General features: G+C 40.8%; 1 protein-coding gene and 1 long non-coding RNA gene across 6 annotated transcripts; one reads left to right on the top strand and one right to left on the bottom strand.

The window, feature by feature from the left end:
* Window positions 1-2,172: 2,172 nt before the first annotated feature.
* BIRC2 (baculoviral IAP repeat containing 2) lies at window positions 2,173-15,104 on the bottom strand. Of its 4 annotated transcripts, none has more exons than XM_081002122.1 (9): window positions 14,836-15,104; window positions 9,136-11,220; window positions 8,914-9,013; window positions 8,234-8,312; window positions 7,344-7,389; window positions 5,741-5,794; window positions 4,037-4,288; window positions 3,772-3,813; window positions 2,173-2,938 (listed from the first exon to the last, which is right to left on the bottom strand). In XM_081002122.1, exons 2-9 carry the CDS (start codon window positions 10,109-10,111, stop codon window positions 2,745-2,747), a joined length of 1,743 nt encoding a protein of 580 aa, XP_080858248.1. In that variant the 5' UTR covers window positions 10,112-11,220; window positions 14,836-15,104; the 3' UTR covers window positions 2,173-2,744. The 4 variants fall into 4 exon arrangements, with proteins under 4 accessions (XP_080858248.1, XP_080858245.1, XP_080858246.1 ...); XM_081002119.1 differs by having other exon boundaries at window positions 5,741-5,983; window positions 14,836-15,102; XM_081002120.1 differs by having other exon boundaries at window positions 5,741-5,983; window positions 9,136-10,091; window positions 14,836-15,102.
* Window positions 15,105-15,178: 74 nt separating this feature from the next.
* LOC308475409 lies at window positions 15,179-20,485 on the top strand. 2 transcript variants are annotated; one of them, XR_013985158.1, is made up of 2 exons: window positions 15,179-15,312; window positions 17,995-20,485. It is a non-coding gene; the product is annotated as an uncharacterized lncRNA (long non-coding RNA). The 2 variants fall into 2 exon arrangements; XR_013985159.1 differs by lacking the exon at window positions 15,179-15,312 and adding an exon at window positions 15,321-15,819.
* The last annotated feature ends 2,873 nt before the right edge of the window (window positions 20,486-23,358 follow it).

Here is a 23,358-nt window from a genome sequence, read left to right as displayed (position 1 = left end):
CCCACTTCCATCTCTTCCACCAGTGGCATGAAGCATTTGAAATGCTTCCCATGAGCTAATGCAGACCCTGGGATGAAAAGCAGCTCAAAACTTAAGTTGTATTTAGAAACATCAAAATAGTTTTTCCTTTTAATATAAGCTTCTAGCATCACAAAATCCTCGTATAATATGAAGACTTTGCAAAAAGATACATCTTCCATTAGGGTAGATTCTGCTAGGCGATGAACCAGTTTAACAAGAACACACACCCTGTTAATATGCAACATGGGCTGTAGGTGCATATATTCCTCTTAGTTTCTCTGTGGCTCTAATGCAATCACAGCTAATAGGGATGCAAATATTATTGCCACGTATGCAGAAAAGTATGTTTGCTTACGTTTTGACACAGCCAATAAGAACGACGAAGGCAACAAGTTTTTTTCTGAGGCTTAAAATTGAGGAGACCATAGAGGGACACACACACACATACACACAACACCTGTTAAAGTTAAAAAGTTGTTATAATAACCTCTTTTGACTGGAAATAGTGAAGGGAGAGGAGCCACCAAATAGATTTGGTCTCATAGTAACAGAACAAACTCCCTCTGCTGCAACCAAGTATAATGGCAGGCAGCTAAAAGATGACAATATAGATGCATCTGGTGCTCCCAAAACAAGTCTAGGAGTGTCCAAACACTTTAAATTACTGTTTCCAAACACACACACCCCACACACCAATTTGTCACATGGAGCATGCGCTAAACTGGAACCGCATAGGGTGTGATAAGGGGAAGCAGCTGCAGCAGTAGCAGTAGAACAAACACAGAATTATTTAGTTTCTGACACCCTGATGAGGCACCTCACTTAATTTTTTTAAATTTTCCACAGGATCTAGCAATGTTAGGTGCTTAAGAAACATTTTAAGAAGTTCAGCAAAAAGTTCAGTTAGAAACATTTGTTGCCTTCAAAGTTGTCCTTATGCACTGCTAGCTACTTGGCGCGTGTCCTTTAGGTTTTGACCAGCCTGCACCAGAAGCCTCAGCAACTATCACACACAACGATGCCAGTGTTTATACGTATGAGCAAGAGCCCAATGTAGCATACATGACATTATACTTAAATTCCTTTGGATCCGTTCCAATTTTTCACTCACATTGCACATGGAGTGCTATTGGACTCATGTCCTGTTTGTGGGCTTCCCATGGGCATCTCGCTGCCCACTGTCAAGAGCACAATTATTGGAGTAGCTGATCATTTACTCTGACCTAGCAAGACTTAAAATAGATCTCTCATATATCTCACACACAAATCTCTCACATCTTCCCAGGAGACGGAAGAGGGTTTAATTGATGCAGTACGTGGTCATGACTGCTTACATTTGAATCCTGCTTTCCCAAATGATCTGACAGCATGCATCAAGGGTGGCTAACATTTGTCCTTCCAGATGCTGTTTGACTGCAATTTCCATCATTACTGCCTTCTCGGTAGTGGCACCCACCCACCAGGTGTCAAAAAGATAAGACAACTGCACAACTTTCTGAAGGCAGCCCCTTATTGACAAGGTTTTTAATGTCTCATGTTTGGCTGTTTTTAAGTTGAAAGCTACCCAGAGGGGCTGGATATAAATAATTATTACTATTATTATACTTCACAATGTTGGCTGGGGCTGATGGGAGTTTTGAGTCCATCAGCTGCAAAACCACAGGCTAGCGTATATTATGGTTATTACATCGAGATTATCTTCACTTAGAGGCCTGAAAGGGGCACTTGCTGTCTCAGCGTAACAATGTTATAACTAGATGGGGATTCAAATTGGGCAAGCCAAATGCATTATCTACTACATTGGCTATCAATTGCCCCCCACCCCACCCCGGGCTTGTGATGCTAGAAAAGCTATTGTTAAGTGAACTTTATGATCAAGGAGCACAATTCCAACAATATTGGAAAGTCTATATGGCCACTAGAAGGCAAATATCTGAAATCAGGAGAACACATGGGTGAGGGCACTGTAGTGACTAGCTATTGTTTAAACACAAGTATTTGGGAGCTGCATCCTACTTAAGATTTTAAAAACGCATGTATAGATCTATAATACGGACAGTGTCTAAAACAGTTTTTCCTTCCCTTTAGTGATGGTAATGGAGCAAGTCTGAAAATGAGGCTGAAAATAAATTCCAACAATGTTCCTTGAACAACTTTTAATATTAAGTTTATTTTACAAATAATTTTTTAACATTATCAGATCATGTATAAAGCAACGTAGCACAAGTCTTTTGCATTGAACCTTGGTGGTATATAGTTTGTCCTATGACCAACTCAAGCAATACCTGCATAGATGCTTCAATTATCAAACTTCTGCTCATAATTCAGTCAGTTATCAGGGATGGGACTCCAGCTCCCCCGTCACTCACAGTCAGCAGGGCCTATAGCTAAAGTTAATGGGAGCTACACTAAAACAACATATGGTAAAGCTACAGGTTCCTCAAATGTGGTCTATATAAAATATATTTTAGATTAACCAGTTATACATATCAGAAAGCTTCCCAATAGGTTAACAAATAATCAACAGCTACTTTTGTGAACCACAAACTGTAACACACCCTGCAAGGTTGCTCACTCCCATCTTTAGTAACATTTGGTTCCAAGGCACTACAAAGCTAGACTGGATTAGCAATCCAGTCATTTGAGAAACAATAACTGACCCAAAAAGGTGCCCATTGGGCTGCAGTGTGAGGATCTTGCTGATCAAACTCATTTTATGCCCTTCATGAAAGAAATGTCCGCACTGTACCCTTGATTGTCCCTCTGCATATAGGGCATTTTCTAAGGGAAGGGGCACATTCTTTACACACAACTAAGTGGCCACATGGGATGAAGACAATGGACACTTCCTTGTCCATGCAAACTTTGCATGTTCTCTCTTCTTGCAATCGTCTCAGCTGTTCTTCCATGGGCAAGCCTGCAAAGGAGAAAACATATGTTATATATGTTCCAAATTGCTGTATTTTACAACACAAAGAAATACCACTGTTTCCAAGTCTCTCCCCCTCCATCCCAAAAACTCCCTTTGTTTTCTTTTTCTGCATCCACCAATACATGTTGGAGTTATTCTAACTGACGAAGAGCCTTCAAAATCAGAGCTTTATAGTTTTCCTGAAGGTGTAGCCATTCAGAAACTGCTCACAAAAATGATTCAAAAAGCAAATGTGAAGGTGTGCTTCATGATGCTATTCTTGCAACAAATGTGAAGGCAGCATTTCCTATAGGGGAAAGACGTGGAGGCTCCAGATAACAAACTACCAGGGATGTGCAGAAGGCAAGTTTCCATTTCATTCTTGTTACAAGAAGAAAGGACTGGAATTTACTCAAAATCATGGCACCAGCCTAGACTTCTTAAACTGTGATTTCAAACTGCAGAAGCAGGAAAACTTTTATACAGTGGGACCTCGGTTTTCGAACGTCTCGGAAGTCAAATGTTTTGGCTTTTGAACGCCGAAAACCCAGAAGTAACTGCTTCAATTTGTGAACACTTTTCAGAAGCCAAATGTGCCATGTGGCTTCCATATTGAGTTTTCCAGATGTAAATGCATGCTTTGGTTTTCAAACATTTAGGAAGTTGAACTGTCTTCTGGAATAGATTACATTCGAAAACCGAGAAACCACTGTATATGGTGCTTCTCTATACCAAGTATCTGAAACTATTTAAAATGCGAGTTTTAAAATTTATTTTTATAAGCAATCCATATTATTTCAAATGGTGCCCAGTGTTATTTTAGTGAATTCAGTTTTTACCTGAAACATCTTCTGTCGGAATATAAGGCATTTTCTTCTCCTCTAAAAAAATAAATAAAAAATAGTTCTGTTCAATAAACGTAAGACTTCCTGCAAGCAATAAGCTGCCATACTAATCGACAGGGTTCTATGGTTTCCGGCATACAATCCCTAAAGCAAGGCCAATGACCTCTATTACTGCTCTGAATTATAACATGCTAAGTCTGTCAACTCTCAGAGCAGTGGCAATTAGATGTTAACCAGCACATTCTTTTCTCAAACTCACCGAACAAGTCTTTGTATAATACAAAATCGCACTCTTGTAAACAGTTTCTGAATATGTTTGCAGCTGTGTTTCCTTTCACCAAGATGGTATCAATCAGTTCTCTCGCTTGCAGTGGTGTCTGGGTTTTTTGTTTAATAACATGGTATTCAATGTCAGTTATTACTTTGGATGTTAATAAACTTTCAAGGATAGGAAGCACACATGTCAAGCACTGAAACAATGCATTTCGGTTCTTCCTGATTAAGGACAGATCTAAAATATAAATAATGAAAAATGATTATAGTTCAATTTGTTTAGCATTGGAAGATTTAAGGAGAAATTTTGAAATCACAAGAGGGTGGGGGAGAATGGAATTGAAAATAATTTATGCTTCTGAAACAAGTTTAGGTATGATAAAGAAAATACATTTCAACATTCACAAAGCCTGCAGGTCTTCCTCCCCAGCCTTCCCTCACCTGAAAAATGAATGTCCCAAAAGGTTGGAAGAAAGTTGAATTATGCTTTAAGAACAATTTCCTTATGTGTTAACTTAGCATATAAAAAGAGTATACTGTCTGGTGTACTGATAAAATGGATTGGGAGTGAATGCGGACAAAGCATTTGCACTGTATCATATTTACGTAGCTAGCCTATTCTGGACCAAATGAAGTTTCCAGGCCATTTTAAAAGGCAGCCCCACATTTAATAAATTGCAGTAATCCAACTATGAGGTTACCAGAGCATGGATAACTGTAGCAAGGTTCTGTCCAAATAGGGCTGACACTGGAAAATCAGTGAAAGATGACAAAAGGCACACCAAGAGCACTTCAAGTTATGAGTCTGCTTCTTTAGGATTAGTACAAAGCCATCCAGAGAAGACTGGTCACTACCTAATTGGGTAAACCAGCCACCAAACAACAGTACCTCCAACTTGCCTGAACTGAATTTCATTTAGGCTCACAGGTAGAATAATAGTTTCCAAGTTACAGGAAGTAAAAGTCACAACTTTATTTTGCATTCACTTGACACACGGGGGGGGGGGGGAGTGGTGCAGCACCAGCCATTTGGTTGGCAGGAGCATGGCTTCCGATGCCGCGGCGAGCGATCTGGGGGGTGTTTCCTGCCCACAGCTGCATTGGGGGGGGGGAGAGAAGCTGCGCACCGCCGACCAGCTCTTTGATGGGAGCGCAAATTCACCCGATGCCGCTGCGCACGGGAAGCACTCCCTGGATCATTTCCCATGCACGGAGGCGTCGGGGGAGGTTGCACTCCTGCAAACTGGATGGCTGGAGGGAGTGCAAATTCACCTGATGCCGCTGTGCATGGGAAACATTCTAGGGAGTGTTTCCTGCCTGAAGCTGCATGGGGGGAGAGGCTCAACAACTTTGGGCCATCTCCCCTCACTTTCTTAAAATTTAGTCCCCCCAAATGGGGGGGGGGTGTCCTTATACAAGGGGGCGTCTTATAGATGGGAAAGTACGGTATTTAGCCCAGAGGTTGATAGAGACAGTAACACAATTCAAATACCTGATGGATTATCATCCAGCGACCCTAGATGGCAGGACTAGATCTAATGAAAGCAATTTGATAATGGAATCCTTGAGGGCTGTGGGCTCTTCCCTTCTGGGAATCTTCCAAGTAGAAGCTGGGAAGCCATTTTTCAAGGATGATTATGAAGAGAATGACGCAACATAACAGATTCTATCACTAGAGCTTTTTACATACCTGATGTCACTTCCTCTGCTTGCACCACCTTCTCTTCTTCATTCTTCTCATCTCCTGCAGCAATGAGGTCGGACACAAGATCATTTACAGATTTATAATTCTCTCCGGTTGTTAAGATTTTACTCTGAACAGTCTGCTTGACTAGTCTTTTGCTGAATCCCATCTCCAAGGCAGCTTCAACCACTGGGGTTTTCATCATGATTGCATCTTCTGAAGCATTCTCACCAGGTCCAAAATGAATAACTGCTCAGAGAAAAATTCATGGCATTGCTCATTAGATCCATATGGATTTTGAAGAATATGTTTTAAATTTAAATTAAAACAGAATAAGATCATGTTTACATCAGGTTCCATGTCCAACATTGAAAAAAACCTTTGCTTTACTCTTATGCAAATTAGCTTTTATATTAGGCTATACTAAAGGCTTTTTCACACAAGAAGCTTACGGATGTGAACATATTAAACTGTCTTATACTAAGTCAAACCACGGATCCATTTAGATTAGCAGTGACCCAGAACAGAAATCCAAAATCTCAGCAAAGGCTTTTCTGAATTGTACTATCAGGGACCTTTTTGTCTAAACATACCAGGGACTGAATCTGGAACTGTAGGCACACAAAAAATGTGCTCACCTACAAAGCAGTGAGACCTCCCCTTCAGAAACGTAGACCCTATATCTTTCTGCAATAGGCAAGAACCAACCAGCTTCTACTCCATAAGTAGAATCACTAATCAACTTACTAGATAGGATGTTTGTAAGTTACAGCAGCTGACATAGGAACTATGCTTGACAGCAACACTAATTAATTCACTAGCTGTATTTGGAAAAGCAGCTTTTTAAAGTCCAGAGCAAGCTATCAAACAAATATTTTGAGCCTCTATTATACAGTCTCCATAAGTGATATTGGCTTTCTCCAACTTAGGTCAGATCAATTCACAGGATGATACCTAATGTTGATCATATTCAAGTCCATTGATTTCATTGGGGTTACCCTGAATATAACTTATTTGGACCACCCACAGTAATTTCAAAGCTATCCACAATATTTTTTTGCACCACCAGGGGGCCCCTATGAAAATGCTGAGAGAGGTTTTGCTAGCAATCTCAATGAAGACCTTAAGAAGAAAACGACAGTTTTATCTGAGTGTGCTTTTTCAGGAACTGCGCATTGAGTTTGGATTTTTTTGAAGTGTTTGCCATGGTTGCTGAATTCTCATTTTTTTGCAGTTTTTGTTATTTATTATACTTGCTGTAAGCTACTCTGAAGGTCCAATTACTGGTGGAAGAGCAGGAAAAGTTATTCATTATGTTCTTGCCAAGTTGTGGCAAGATATGAACTGCATTAACATTCCACTTAGTAAGCAAGGCAATGCAAATGAGAATAAGACAAACAGAAGTCTCCTCATTTTGAGAGTACAATACCAAGAGACAACAGTTATTTCTGAGAATCCATATTTAAGTTGCTTTGTAAGACACAATACTTCTAGATAAATGATTAAAACCTGATAGTGCTAAGTGATTTTGGTATTCCCTATTTAACAAACAGTGCTTTCATATTCCAAGTGTCCATACCAACTTAAATATCTTGTAAAAAATACTTACTTGGATCAATATTTTCATCCACAGGTGTATCTGAGGTGGATAACAGCTACAAAACACAGAAAGAGTGTTTTAAAATGAATGTAATTTTTGTGTATCAAAACAGAAGTGAACACAAGAAGTTTGCCAAAATTTAAACCACTTAAACAGTCACCCTAAACATCTGCATGCACTCTGTCCTGACCACCACAGCAATGTTCTTGTCAGACACTTTGAGGGCCGACTGTTGCTGTCACAATACATTGTCAACTGCCAGAAGAAAGGGGAAGCTTGTAGCTCCTATATGCAACTTTGATTGTTAGCTGCAGTGAGCACAGTAACAGATCACATGTCAAGCAGTTTGCTCAACTAGCCACTTAGTCACTCTTAGGAAACCATCACAGTTGCCATGTGAAATTGACAAGTTTCTACTGAATCACAGAAAACTCAGATGCTCTCTAAAAGACCACATCCTTTGACCTTTAATCAAGTTCACACCTTTATTTGTAGCCACTTTCAGCATGCCTAACACATGGTCGGCTTTTATGTGATTAGGGGGAAGAGATTAAAATTAAAGGCTCTTCTAGAGAGCTTAGTTTGAAAGTGTCCAATTTAAAAATCTATGAGGTACAGTGGTACCTCGGGTTACAGATGCTTCAGGTTACAGACGCTTCAGGTTACAGACTCCGCTAACCCAGAAATAGTACCTCGGGTTAAGAACTTTGCTTCAGGATGAGAACAGAAATTGCGCGGCGGTGGCAGTGGGAGGCCCCATTAGCTAAAGTGGTGCTTCAGGTTAAGAACAGTTTCAGGTTAAGAAAGGACCTCCAGAACGAATTAAGTTCTTAACCCGAGGTACCACTGTAATACACAAGAATACTGCTGAAATCAGAGCAAAGTAGTTGTTTGAATACCTGTTCAAGAAGATGGGGGAATCTTACTTGAATCTGATGGACAAACTCTTGTCCTTTCATATGCCGCAGGTACTCACATCTAGAAGATAAAATGCAGTGTTTCAATTCTAATATACAGATTGTACATTGTTCCAGATACATGCAGACCGAAGTGCCTCAGATAAGCCATATGCATGCCCAGTTCTAAATGTTCACTTTTGAAGTGGAGTTTGTAATCTGACATGACAACTCCTCCAGATACATAACATATTAACAGAGAATCTGCTCCGTTTAAACCACGGTCGGTCAATCTATGACCGAAAGGTCACATGCAGCCCTCAATCTAATTTCATGTGGGTAGGGGAAAGTCTGGATGGAATAAGCAGGGGAAATATGGAGGGAGAAATGAGAAGGGTGCAGAGAAAGCCTTCTGAGAATGATCAGTTCAGTCCCCTGCAAAAACTATTTAGTCACTCCCTGGCAGCCCACTTGGCAGGGGGAAAAAGAGAACAGAATATAGTCTGCTTACTGCTAGCATCTGCCCCCAACAGATTGCCCCAAGGGGAGTACAACTCTCAGCAGGAAAAAAACAATACTCCTCTTAAAATAGATCTCTTTGGGATACTAGTTTTGCCTTTCAGTTCCAAATATATTAAGATTAGGACCATAATTGCTACTATTTCAAAGAAGTTTAGATGTACCTTGGAAACCATTTAGCATGTTCTACCCATGGATCATCCCCAGACTCCCAACACCTGAGTCCACCATCACAGCAGAAACATTTAACATCATCATTGCGACCTGAAGAGGGGAGGGGAAAAACAGTTTATATAATATTTTTAAAGATACGTTCAGCAGTCACTGATTAAACAGTTTAAAAAAAAAATAGAGTCCAAGTGACCAAAAATAGGCAGCTCACTTACCCACATAATAGAAGCCAGCATCTGCAAGCCGCGGTGGCTGAACTGGAACTGCAGCTGGCCAGCTTTTGAAAGTGTTGAGGCGCATTACGTAGGTCTGCATGCTCATATTGGAGACTGTGAAACTGGTCTGGTCACACATTTGTTCCACAAAAGGGCAGTTTGGAAAGTGCCTCCGATGTTCCGACATGGCATTATCCTTAGGCTCCCAGTTACTCAGTTGACCACCACAGGCAAAACAAGCCACCTTGTCCGCAGGCCCAATGTAATAAAATCCAGCTTTTGCCAAAGAAGATGGTGACAGAAATGTCAGTGGCCATGACTCAAAAGTGCGCAGTCTGTCTTCCTCTGCACTCATTGCATAATTGACTGTTTTAGGTCTCAAATGGGACAAGTCTTCAACTGCCCTGGATGTGACTGGATCATGAGGAAAGCTTGAAAAGCTTCCACTGAAATAGCCAACTTGATCCATATTTGCTGCTGGTGTTGGGGAATGTGAAGAAGAAAGGCCAAAGGTAGTTGGAGGTGAAAAGGCAGAATTAAATGATGAACCGAGATTGTTCAATGGAGTCAAACTCTTTACAAAGTTGCAGCTGGGGTAGAGTTGCTTATGCTTGTCCAGAGCCTTGTCACCTTTTTTCCAGTTATCCAACATCAAGCCACAACTAAAACATTTTACTTTGTCTTTCACACCAGTGTAATAGAAACCAGCACGGGCGAGACTCCTTTCAGATACAGGTACATTCTGAGGGAAAGTCGAAAAGGTAGACATCCTGTAGAGTTCACATGACAGATCGTACGTCAGTTCACTTACATCACTGCTATTCCTCAGTTTGGACGGTAATGAATCATATATGTTCATGACGATGAAATAAGATAGGAGAATGGGACGAGTCTGAAGCCTGGGAGATAGTTTTGTGCAAATCTGATTAACTTCCAGGCCATAATAAAATAAAAACCTGAAAGCAAAACATTGCATGCAATTTCTTTATAAAGTATCTCTTTCATTCAGTACTTTCATCTTTCTGGCTAAACATAATTTGTTCTCTTTTTCAAAATGCACGCTTCCTTAAAACACTGTAGTTCCTTCTTCCTTATAAGTGCTAATGTTCCCCTTCTCATTATGGCAGAAGGGAGGAAGCCTTAAAAATAAAATGTGAAGAAAAAAACTAAATATTTAGCCCATAGCCTGTAAACTTGGACATGAGTCCCACCCAAATCTAAGGAAGTCCAAATAAATTAAGTTAGTATCAGGCTGCAGCATTAGTTTCCAAATCCTGTTACTATGTAGAAAATAAAAGTGCAGAAATGTAGGGTATTAAGGAAAAGTGGAATCTGTAGGCATATGTATGACTTGCTTGTAGTTGGCTACATATACTGAGAAGCCTTTTCCCCTTTAAAGTCAAATTAAACCAGGAATGTATGGGTTGTCCCCAACTAGGTTTTACTTAAAGGAGACCCACTGAAAGTAGTGGATGCAAATCTCCATTGATTTCAGTGGTGCTACTCTGAATATGACAAATATAGGATACCACCCTGTGTTTTGAAACTATGGTACATAAATACATCAGCTCCCTCTTAAGATTAGTTTAATTCTTGCCAAGAAAATACTCAAGGATTTCCCCTCAAATACATCAATGAAGTTTTGGAACTATTAAGCTAAGGGTGATCTCTGCAAACCACTATTGCTCTTGCCCTGGACACCAACAAGCTTTAATCAGCCCTGGAACATTTTCTTTCCTTATGTTGTTGCTGAAGTTTTATAGCATAATTTTAACCAGGTTGCCTTACTATTATTAGAAGTTTATTGTGTTTAACATAATTATATTGCTTGGGAGAGGAAAAATGGAACATCGGTAGGGCTGTATAGAAATTTAATAAATAATAATACTCATTAGCTAAAATATTTAGGCAAGTCATGTCTCTCCTTAATAAAAGCAAAAATAATTTTAGTATTTATGCACAAAACTATCTCCCAGACTTCAGACTCAAGTCCCTTTTAAGGGGCTTAGGCAGCCATATTGCAATATTGGGTCCACAAGGAGAAACAGTAAATGTAATGTGTGATAAACACAAGGTTACCAAGACCTGCATGAAGAGAAAAAGATATATGAGCTTCTTTAAAAAGTTATAGTATACTGTGTGTGTACACAGTTGTAAAGCACTACAAATATTCAATGGCAATAAACTTCACTTCAGTTATATTTTTAGCCAGAGTCTAATAACTTGTCTATGCCAACTGTTAGAATGGACTGGTGTTGAACTGAAGCCAATTTAGCCCACAAAGCATCCTTTGTGCCTATACTGAAAGACAATAAAGGAATCAGTGTTAACACCACTGATGTAGAGTTGAGAAGTTCAGGTTAGCTGCAAATCTCTCAGAATGGTGGCGGGGAGTAGGGATCAAGATTCCCTGCTAACTGTACACAAGAGAAGGCCATATATGAAGGCTCCCATAAGTTGATATTCACCTGCACATAGGAAGCACTCATATCTGCCAATGTGTAAGCTTTCTATGTAGGTATTTTTATGTGGAAAACAAGGCATCCTCTGAAAGCTCTGACATTGAGGTCAATGCTTCCTCTGAAAGCTTACTGACATTGAGGTCAATGCTTCCTCTGAAAGCTTACTGACATTGAGGTCAATGCTTCCAATTGCGCAGTGTATTTAACTATTTCAAAAGTTGTTCTGGAATTGACTGCACATTGCTAGAGGTATTATTATACCAAAATTATTTTGGTTCACAGTGCTTTGGTCACAAACAATCAATACTTTTCAGAATTCCATTATGCTTAACATGTGACTTTTTATACACAGACTTTCCATCTAGGAAAGTGCCTGTGCTGCATGATGTATCACACACCATCATGGAGTGAACATATGCATATTTATATCCGGGGCAGAAAGAGATATTAGGTTCGCAGTTCTTCAGAACTCAAAAAATAGCATTTCTGAAGTATGGGAACAAAGAAAATTAATGAGTTAATTAGAAAACTAAACAATCTGTTAAGTAGTATCTAAATGAGCTAGCAGCCGTAAATTAAGTGCATCTCAGCTACTGCCTCTTTGGAGGAGCTAAGGCATATTTTAAGTGCCTGATGTAGGAAGGCATCCATAATACTCAAGTCTTGCACATCTACACTTTCTGAGTAATTAGCAAATCATTTTAACATAGCAATACACCATTGGCTGTCAGCAGGGATCAATTTTTTCCTATGACAGACAACTCTAAGGTTATGTCATACTTTCAAAAACAAATGGCACTTTGGATTTTTAGCATCTTCAAATCAAGTTATTTTTTATTTCCTATGAATCTATCTGTGATAAAATCCCATTCTCAAATAAATTAAATTACAGACCCTTATTAGCCTATTCCATTATTTGACGCCATAAGGCTAGCACATGTACTGCAGCATAACCTTTCATACATCTATCAGATGTTTGAAGGGTCAACTTCAGAGGATAGGTATATAAAGCACATAGTGTGTGAAGAGAAAGAGGTATTATAAAAATAAAACAAAGTGAGGTCGAAAGGAGAAAAGTTACAAGGGATGATTTACAGAACACAAAATGAGATTTAGGCACAAACAATAAAAGATCCAAAATGTCTAAACTAGTGATGGGCTGACAGTAAAAGATGAACAGCACACATTAATACCCACAATAACAGATATGGCAAGTCTATCAAGTAACCCTGGCTGTGCTACAAGTATATACCTATTTGCCTATACTGTGTTCCTACTATGTGAACCGCCCTGAAGCCTCCGGGTATAGGGCAGTATATAAATTAAATAAATAAATAAATAAATAAATAAATATTATTATTATTTTAAGAAGTTTAAGTATACTCAGCTGAACTAAAATGGAACAGCAGTCTAAGATATAAAAGAGCACCTATTTATTAGACTTGCACTGCAGGATTGCAAAATAACAGTGCAGTCCACATAGGTCAAAGGAACATCAAACAAAAGCATTAAAGGTCTGATGTGAGCAAATGGAAAACTACAAGTGTGAGGCCATTAAAGGAGGAATGAATAAAATGTCAACAGACGGTGCTAGATGACAATGAGGAGAAACAATAGTTACATTCCAAAAGTAATAACTAAAGGGAACAGTGGAATCAAAGTACCAGCAAAGTTTAGTAGCAGTTGTTAAAGCAGGATAGGAATGAAGTGATAAGGTGCCCATCATCTACTGCTATCTTCATGTCCTGCTCTGACCACTGGAAGAGTATCCGTCTGGCTGCTGTCATAAACAGAATGCCGGACTTTGAAAGACCCAGGTCTGAAGTGCTTGGTCATCCCTTGATTTTATCAGTTGCTCCCATCAGCTGATAATGTGAACATGTGGCTCTGATCTAGGTAGCCACAGAGACTGCATGCCACTCTATTTAGCATTAGCACATCAATTTCTTTTCATCTCTGAATCCAGCTGTCGCATCAATACGTAGTAGCCTCCAATTTATGTCTTCCACTTTCATGTCCCGTTCCTAGCAATTCTCCCTAGTCATCACGGTAACATGAAACCACTTTCAAACTGTTCTAGGAAGCTTATCATTAACTACAGACCAACTGCTCAGAAAAGAAACCTGACCACCTCTAACTAGCATTTTCCTGCAATGTACAACAACTGCAGGAAGAGAGGCTATGTCTTAAGACCCCAGTCTTCAAATGACTGCCCAGTTGATAATAATCACATTCTGTTTGTAATCTGCTGGGGGGGGGGCTTTTAAAACAATCAAGCAGCATATAAATTATATTAAAGTAAATAAATAAATGTTCAAGTTAACTTTGTAAGCTTACTTTGAGGTGACTCAACAAAATAGTAAGCTCAGCCCTTACATAATGTTTACTCACCTAAGCCCCACTGTGCTCTATGGGGCTTTGCTCACGGGGTAGCTTGAAGACTGCAATCCCACCCCCACCCACCCCTTTCTCTCTCCATCAACTGCCGTGCGCTGCCGATATGTCAACTTTGCGGCTAAGCCGTGCGGCTTTAATTTCGTACCCCACCCCCCGCAAAAAAAATATAAATGCACACCACGCCTGTTTTGATCGGGCACTTACGTGTCCTCCTCCTACGAGCCTAAAGTTTCAGCTCCCCGCCCGGTTTAAATCGCGATAGTTGGCAGTGGCCCGATTTTAAAAAAAATATTCGCTTAAGCAGCTGCGTGTGTGTGTTAAAAAACAAAACTGCTCCTAACTGCCGAGTTCTTCGCCCTAATTCTTTTTGCAAAACGCTTTGAGGTTCCTCCGTTTAAAGCTGAAGCGGCACAGGAGATACATTGCACTGTTCTGCACTTAAACCGAATTTTTCGCATTTTTAAAGCCCCGGGACCGTCGTGTGAACAAAGGCCAAGCTACATATAATGATGGTGATGATAGTAGTAGAAATGTATAGTTATAACAGTATTATAATAAAAAGAAGAACAGCAGTAGTATACTATTATACAGTAATATTACTAGTATATTGTTATGCAGTAATATTACTAGTATATTGTTATGAAGTAATATTACTAGTATATTGTTATGCAATAATATGAGCGTATTGTTATATAGAAATAACGTATAAAAGTAATAATAATAATAATGGTAGCAGCAGCAGTAACAAAAGTGTAAAAAGAACAACCCCCCCACAAACGCCCTCCAGCAGCGGCGGCACAATAAGACCCCACCCCGACCCCGACCCCTCGGCCCCCCTTACCTCCAGGCCCTCCCAGGCGGATTTGGAAGTCTCCGCCGGCCGCCTCCCGGCCCCTATATACTGGGGAAGGGTGGGAAAGGGAAGCTCACGAAACAAGAGCGTCGGAAAGAACCAAGGAGCGAGGCGAGAAAGCCGAGCGGGGCCCGCCCCAAAGGAGGGAGGGGAAATAACTCGAGGACGGAAATTCCTGTCAGCAACCGCGGTCTCCTCCTCCTCCACAGGCCGCGGGTTTCTTCCACAAACGGAAAAAGCCCCTAGCAGCAGAACAAGCCAGGCTCTGCGGCCGTTGCGGCGCATGCGCGGTTAAGCGCCCTGCGCGAGGACGGCCTGTTTTTATATTTACCTCAGGCGGCGGCTTGGCTGGATCCGAGGGAGGAGCAACGGCGGCATTAGCGGCGGCGTCCTGGGTCATGACAGGAGCTGAAGCAGCGTCCCCTCAGGTGGACGCCAGGCCTTTCCACACGACGCTTGACGGTGGTGTGTGGGGTTTTATTTTATTTTTATTTTATTTTGCCTTCACGTTATGTTTTGCTTTGCTTGCTAGTTCCTGAGTGCTGCTGCTGCTGCGTTTGTAACGGGAACGCGGTTTAGGCCAGGAGGCGTTCCGTTTCTGAGGGGAGTCTTTTATTTATCGGAAGCTGTTTATGAAGAAGTGCTGTCGGGGTCGAATGGCCCTCCGCAGAGCCGGCCCAAGACTTTTTGCCGCCTGAGGCGGGCCACAAAAATGGCGCCTCTCCCGCCCCGCCGCCAGGGAAGAAGCGGGGAGCGGAGGTCGACCTCGGGACCCTGCGGACCCTGCCGCCTGAGGCGGTCGCCTCACCTTGTCTCGTGGGTGGGCCGGCCCTGATGCCCAGTCACGTTTAAAGATAGAAGCCATAATAAGGAAGGGGGAAGCAGGAAGGGCGTTGATGTTGCCCATCATGAGTGAGCAGCTGGACGGCAGACTCCGCAGCCACATGCAGGCCACACACTTCCCCCTCCGTGGTGAGATATATCCTGCTTCTCTCTGGATTGCAGTTGCTGTTTCTACATTTGTGTCTAGACATAGAGGAACACAGGAAGCTGCCTTATACGGAGTCAGACCTGTTGGGACATCGAACTCAGGGTTGTTCTGCATTACTGGCAGCTGCTTTCCCCTTGGGGTTTCAGGCAGGGGGACATTCCCAGCCCTGCTTTGGAGTTTCTGCATGCAAAGCAGATGCTCTGCCCCTGAGCTGTGGCCTTTCCGAAATGTATAGTGTGCAAGTCTTTCCCCCTTTCTTTTGGTGATGGCTTTCCTATTTTGTGTGTGTATGGTTTGAGGCTGAATTCCAGTATTATCAGGATGAGGAATCTGTGTCCCTCCAGAGTCTTTGGATTGGGAGCATTACCCTCAGGCTGCATGGCTAGTGGTCAGGAATGATGGGAGTCCAGCAACATCTGTTGGGACACAAATTCCTCAGTACATCTGGTCCCATTGAAATCAGGGTGGTTTATTTCTGAATAGAGATATACATGATTGCGCTGTAATTCTTTTTAGGGGAAAGGAGGTGTATGTGTGCTAAATTAAGGTTGGCAATGCACAGGGGAGGACCACAGGTTGTTATGAGTGACAAGAAAAACAAATACAGTCTAACACACTCTTGCTCTAATTCTTACTCCTGTCCACTTTTCCCTACCCCTTTTCTTCGGAGATTCAAAGTATATTTTATCAATTAAGGCTAACTGCGCTCAACCTTGGTGAGTGTAAACCCCTACTGAGTAAGCATGCATAGGATTGGGCTGTCAGATTCTCAAACTGAAGGACAAGACCCAAGAGTGGGCACTTGCAGGGTTGAAGTGGGAGGTGATCTGCTACTTTTAGGAGATAAGGAAGCAGTTAGCCTAGTCATGTAGTGTCATCCTGCTAATGGTGCAAGGGTCTTCCTGGAACCTAGAATCCCCTGCGCACGTCAGCCTTCCTGCTATTCTGTCAGCAGCCTTGAAGCAAGGTCATTACTCTGTGTGGGTTGCAAAACTCTTTGCCAAGTTGCAGCATACCTGAAAAAACAGTCAATTTTTCGTTGCCTGAATTCTGCATATGCCCAAACGCATGAAGTTTACATATGAAGACATGTGCAGTAGTTAATTTTGTGTATCTGTGACATAACTGGAGGAAAGAGAGGCAGGGGGAGGACTCTATGGATGTAATTCTCCTAGGCAACAGTGATTATGTACATGGACGGGATAGCTCAACCTTGATAGGTGCAACCTATGTATTTCTTGGTGCAGTTCAAAAATCTGTAGTTGTAAATCACTGTAATAACAAGATAGTCATTACAATATTTTTTATGTCCCTATAACATATTTATTCTGTGCTCAAAGACATTTCATTATCCATAACCCTAACAACCTTGTAATGTAGGCCAGTGTTACTGTCTGCATGTTGTAGATGGGATGGGGCTTACAATGAACGAGTGGCTTACATACGGCTGCCCAGTGAGTTCATGTGAAATTTTCCTTTCAGAAAATTTCCAGTATGGGAAAAGAAACTGAGAAGAGTTCGGGTGAATACAGTGAAAATCTGTCACTGCTACATAGTAATAACAAAGAATGGGGGAAATTCAATTGATCATAGAAAGTAAACACCATTATTTCTTTTAAATCAATGCAAATTAATCTTGTACCAGCTTGGCAGTATTTGTCCAGGACATTAGGTACTTTTTGTCTAGGGGAAACCCAGCTGAACTATATTTTCACTTCACATGACCTTTTACGAAAGGGGGAATTCCACTCCCTGAATTATTTCCTGTGTGTCATGCCATTCTGGCAGACAGCCAGATTTGGGTTTTTTTCTTTTACAATGCTGGAGATTTGTTTGAAATGACATATAAAAAGATTGTCTGACTACTAAAAGTTTCTTTTTAATAAAATTCTGGACTCTCCCCAGTTTTCCCTTATCCCTTTGGTTTCACAATCATTTTTCTTCCTTCAGTATCTGACTTCATGGGGTTTTATATGCAACAGTGAAAAGTATATTTCAGATCACTCATGCTAGTTGTGAATTATTGTTATTCCATTTCATACTTCCCCTTTATAGGGCCCAAGAGTGGGTAATTTAAAAATGCAATATTTTAATTGCTGCTGTTGTTGTTGTTATTTACTTTTTTTACTATCCTTTAAATTTTAATGCATCTGTAGGACAAGGATGTGGTTTGAGGCAAATCACTCATTTCTCAGCTGCCATGTAGTGAACTTTAATCCTTCTGGCACAGTATCAGTCCTTATTGCCCCCCCCCCAACCCATAAGGGAAATTTTGATCAACAATAAACCTTTTAATAGGATCACTGTAAAATATCAAAATGAGAAATCCAGTAAAATAGAAAAAGCAATCTTGTGAGTAGATATTTTAGACAAAATTTCTTTCTGCATGTAAGATTTGGGGGAAATTCCATGACCGAGCTCAATACAGGTAAATGATAATAATTGTGTATTTTTTAAATCATTAAATAAGGGACATTTTTAAAAGTCAATGATTCTGTATAGATAATTAAAATCACAATGTAATTTTCTGTATAAATATGTGACTATTAATCTGACACTGATACTTGAGGCCAAATCCCATATCTCTTTAAAATACAGACAGTAGGTTTGCCCAACTCAGATGTACCTAAGACATGACTTAAACACTCTTTCATAGATAATGAAGTAGCAGATTTCAAGTGTCTAGCCAATACACTATTTGTAGATTCAAAGGTTTAGAATAAGTGACCTTTCAAAAATTTGATGAGCTTCTTCAGTATTGCCTAATAACGATTTCTGTAAATAATTTACTTCGTAGTACACTGTTGTAACTGTACCTAAGCCTAAGTACAGCTAACCAACCTGGTACCTAGTGCAGCTCTTTCAAGAGTGGTGTAACATGGTCACAGTTAGGTGCCTCAGTCAGTAGAATAGCTGTTGCATTCTGCACCAGCTGCAGCTTCTAGGACAGCCCCACAGGGTAATCTAGTCCGGAGGTGACCAGTGCATTTCTGTCCAGGGATGATTATAGTTGTGTATCAAACCAGCCAAGTATGGTAGAAAATGCTCCTTGCCACTGAGGCCACCTTAACGTCCAGTGGCAATGATGGGTCCAGGAGCACCCCCACACTATGTACTTGCTCCTTTAGAGAGAATTGCAGCCCCATTTCTGAAGGAATTACCTAATTCCTGGAAAGAGAACCACAACCCACAGGACCTCCATCTTTTGGGGATTTAGTCTTCCATTGCATCCAGGCTCCGGTCCAGAACTTGTACAACCTCACCTCACTCAGATGGAAGAGAGAAATAGAGCTGAGTGTCATCAGTATATCAATGGCACTGTGTTCTAATTCCCGTAATGGTCCCTCCTAGCAGTTTCATATAGATGTTAAACACCATTGGGGACAAAATGACATTTTGTGATACCCTATAGTGTAACTGCCAGGGGCCTGACATAGACTCACCCAACGCCACTCTGGAACTGACCCAGTGGGTAGGAGTGGAACAAGTGTATAACAGTTCATTCCTCCAGCTACCAACTCATGGAGTCAGTCCAGTATTAGCCCATGGTCAGTGGTATCAAAAGCTGCTAAGGGAGCAAGCAAGAGTAACAGGGTCACACATGGTACTGTACAGAAAAGGAAGAAACAAAGGAAAAGGAAATGGAACTTTTAACGTCATTGCTGTGAGTTCCAGTTAAATGACTAGCAAAAAACCGTACACTCTACATTTCTTGCTAGGAAGCAACTTTGTCATTTTATTTATTTGAAATATTTATAAACTCAACATATAGCAGTGTACAACAACAAGAAAATATAAGGCAAAACAAACTATTTCCAAGGAGGAATTTGATACTATCTGCACACTCATTCATCCTTTTGAGAAAGCTTGCAGAAATAGAACTTTTAGCATCCAGTGGAAGGTCTACTGTGTTGGAGATTGTCTACTTTCAAAATGCTCTGTGTTTCACAAGGTAGGTGCCACTGAACTGAAGGAGCAACCACCATGGATTGAACCTCTGGCACGGCACCACAAGGAAGACCTCCTTAGATGACCACGGTAAACAGGCAGGTATAGAAGGGGTAAAGCAATCTCTCACATCCTGGTCCCAAGTTATGTAGGGCTTTATACACTAGCAGTAAGACCTTACATTTGGCTCAGTAACATAGTGGCAGTTGGTGAAGTTTAGTGCTGATGTTATGTGTTGACAGACAGCAACCCTGGCTGCAGGAGCAGCCCGAGACCTCACTCATTTCACAAAATCACTAAGAAGGTGCCTACAACATTTGCCCCCATTTCTTTCTTTCTAGGAAAGTTAGACACTTCTTTTAAAAGAATGAAAGCTCAGAGTCCGGGGCACCTGCCCTGGGTCACTAATGTAAGTCTTCATGGGTGCCAGGATGGCAACCCCTGCCTTAAAATGATGTTTTCATTCTCTTTGATTAGCCATTGATTGCTTCAGATGTCTTGTAAAGACTTACTGATTTTTGCCCAGACTACCTGACTCGTAAGATTTGGCCCTGTTGTTACTGATTTCATCTTCATTACTGATCTTTATGGTGTATCTTTTTAAAAATGTTGCATTTTTTTGTTTACCATATAGAGTTTTTTTAATATTAAGCAGTTTGGAAATGCTTTTAAATAAATAAATAATCTATATTTACTCTCTGTGCCAGTTATGGTCTGTGTTTTACTGGATTCGGTGTCATGTTTGTGCATATGGTTTTTTTGTTTTTAAATTTCATTTAAATAAAACAATGAGTGTAATAAAGACGTAACAAATACAATAAAAAAGCAAACATGCCAGTCCATATGCCTAGAATAGCCACATCTCAGGTATGTTTCATCCAGCCTCCCAAAATCCAGTGTTGCTTTCATGTTACCTGTGTAACAAATGCCTATCCTTATCTGTGGTCTCTGTACCTGTGCAGAGTAGGCTATATATACACACACACACACACACACACACACACACACACACGTGATTCTAGTCCATACTGTTGCAGAGGACAATTTTAAAGCATGCTTTTAATGTTTCTAAGAAAAGACCTCTGGGTAGGAATTCTAGGAAGTCAGTTATTTTGCCTTTTCACTTTTTGAATTTCTTTTCAGGGTGTAATTTGTGCCACAGCAAACAAAAGATTAGAGATAGAACTGTTTATTCGTGGGGTGTAGTTCTAGAAAATGTAAAGCAATAATAAGTGATTTAGGCTGTAGCCAAGGACCTGCTTCCTAATACAGTAGCATTAAGGCACATGACAAATAGGAAAGCATCATACAAATTTGCATAAAGACTCCATGGTTGTGCATTAGCCATTCTCACTGGTTGCAGAAGGGGAGGCAGGGATACCATAATGATTAGTCAGGTCCACATAGTCTCACAAGTATTTGCTGCCCACCCAAAAGGTCATTAGATGCAGATTTAGGAATTTTTCCATTACATGTCTTGCAGTGCAGGTCAAATCCTCCCACACAAATGAACCCCAGGCACAATTTTTACATTGTTTTCTGCTTCTCCAACTGGTAGTGGGGGAATTCTTGTGGACAAATATTAAGTAATAATAAAGAAACTGGAAATGAATAATGTGTGTTTTGAGTTTCCTAAGATGACTAAACATTCATGCTTATGTTAAGAAATGACCCCTCAAATTTAAAATAATTCAGAAATATAAAATAATAATGCACTAAGATTTTTTACCAAAGTGATGGTCCTTCTAGACTAAATGTCCATTTATTCCTTCTCTCTGTTTCCTGCTACTTAACAAATTCCTGATCCACAAGATGATCTCTCTTCATATCCCTTAACTGCTAAGCTTACTTAGGAGCCCTTGATAAGGACCAAGTACACTGGGTCAGCTGAATAATGTCTGTTTATATGCTTGTTGACACTTTCAAAGAACTTGTAATAGGTTTGGGAGATAGGGCTTGCTTTTGCAGAAGCCATGCCTGTTCTGCTTCAACAATATTTCTTTTTTTACGTGTTTAGTTATTTTATCTTTAAATACATGTTCCACCCATTTTCCCTAGACGGACATTAAGCTAACCTGTAATTTCCAGGATCTCCAAATAGATCCCTTATAAAAAGGGAATGCAAGTGGCGCAGTGGTCTAAACCACTGAGCCTCTTGGGCTTGCTGATTGGAAGGTTCACAGTTCGAATCCATGTGGCAGGGGACCTCTCCTTGCTCTGTCCCAGCTTCTGCCAACCTAGCAGTTCAAAAGCATACCAGTGCAAGTAGATGAATAGGTACCGCTGCAGCGGGAAGGTAAACTGCATTTCTGTGTGCTCTGGCACTCATCATGGCACCAGTAGCAGTTTAGTTGTTTTGGCCACATGACCCAGAAAGCTGTCTGTGGACAAATGCCAGCTCCCTCAGCCTGAAAAGTGAGATGAGCTCTGCACCCCATAGTTGCCTTTGACAGGACTTAACTGTCCAGTGGTCCTTCATCTTACCTTTGTTACCCTTTTTGAAAATTGATATTGCTTTGGCTACTTTCCAGTTCTCTAGTATGGAGGCTGATCTGGGAGAGGAGTTACATATTTTTGTTAAAAGTTCTTTGATAATTTGGGGGGTGATGCCATCTAGACCTGGCAATTCCTCAGTTTTTATTTTGTCTATTAGGCCTAGAGCTTCATCTCTTATGACTATGCTGCCTGAGTTCCTCAGATTCCCCTCCTGCAAAAATTAATTCAGTTGTGAAGACAGATGCAAAGAATTTGTTAAGCTCTGCAATCTCCTTTAGCACAGGTTTGACTCCCTTATCATCCAAAGGTCCAACTACCTCCCTAGACTGTCTCCTCCTGTTTGTTTGTTTGTTTGTTTGTTTGCATCTGTCTGTCTCGAGAGAGACAATGGAGTGCACTTCTAGAAGTGAAGTCAGACCACTGCATTAACAGCCCCAAACTGACGTCCCTGGGGTCCAAAAGAAAACAGAGCAATACATTTCGTACTAGCTTGGTTGCAGGAGTTGCAGGAAGGAGGTTTGCAAGGTGCCATCCAACTGTCTTTAAGGACTCCACTCTGGATTTGTGTAGGGTTTACTTCTTAGCCTTTTCTTGTGAAGATATCCCACAAGACAGTGGAGGGGAAGGTCTCCTGCTACTAGCATATTTAATGAACATCTTGTTGTTGGTCTTAATGTGGTTCTGCTCTCTTTTTTAAAAGAAGATGTATAGGACCAGTCTTTTTTAAAAACAACTACAGTATATGCCATGGGGAAAATTAACACCTTCAGACAAAGAGGGATATTTATTTAGGTTTACTCATAGGGAGTTGGGCAAATACATCCTTACCTGGGTTTAACCTCACAACACTCTTGTGAGGAAACGTAAGCTGTGGGGTCTACTTTGGTCTATGCTGTGAGCCTGAGCTTGGGTCTTTTGTAATCCACACTTGGCATACTGTAGCTTTCATGATGACAAATGAAGGTGATAATGGGTGCTAAAGCTTTCTCTGGACTTTTTGATGAGCAAACTCTGACTTGGCCAAAAAATAATTTTGACTAAATGGAAATTATTTGGTCTACTGTCTCCTCCCTCAT

The sequence above is a fragment of the Podarcis pityusensis genome (genome assembly GCF_964106645.2).
Source record: "Podarcis pityusensis genome assembly, chromosome: 4".
Classification (NCBI taxonomy): domain Eukaryota; kingdom Metazoa; phylum Chordata; class Lepidosauria; order Squamata; family Lacertidae; genus Podarcis; species Podarcis pityusensis.
Note: the sequence above shows the minus strand (reverse complement) of the source record. Positions and strands in the feature narration are given on the sequence as shown.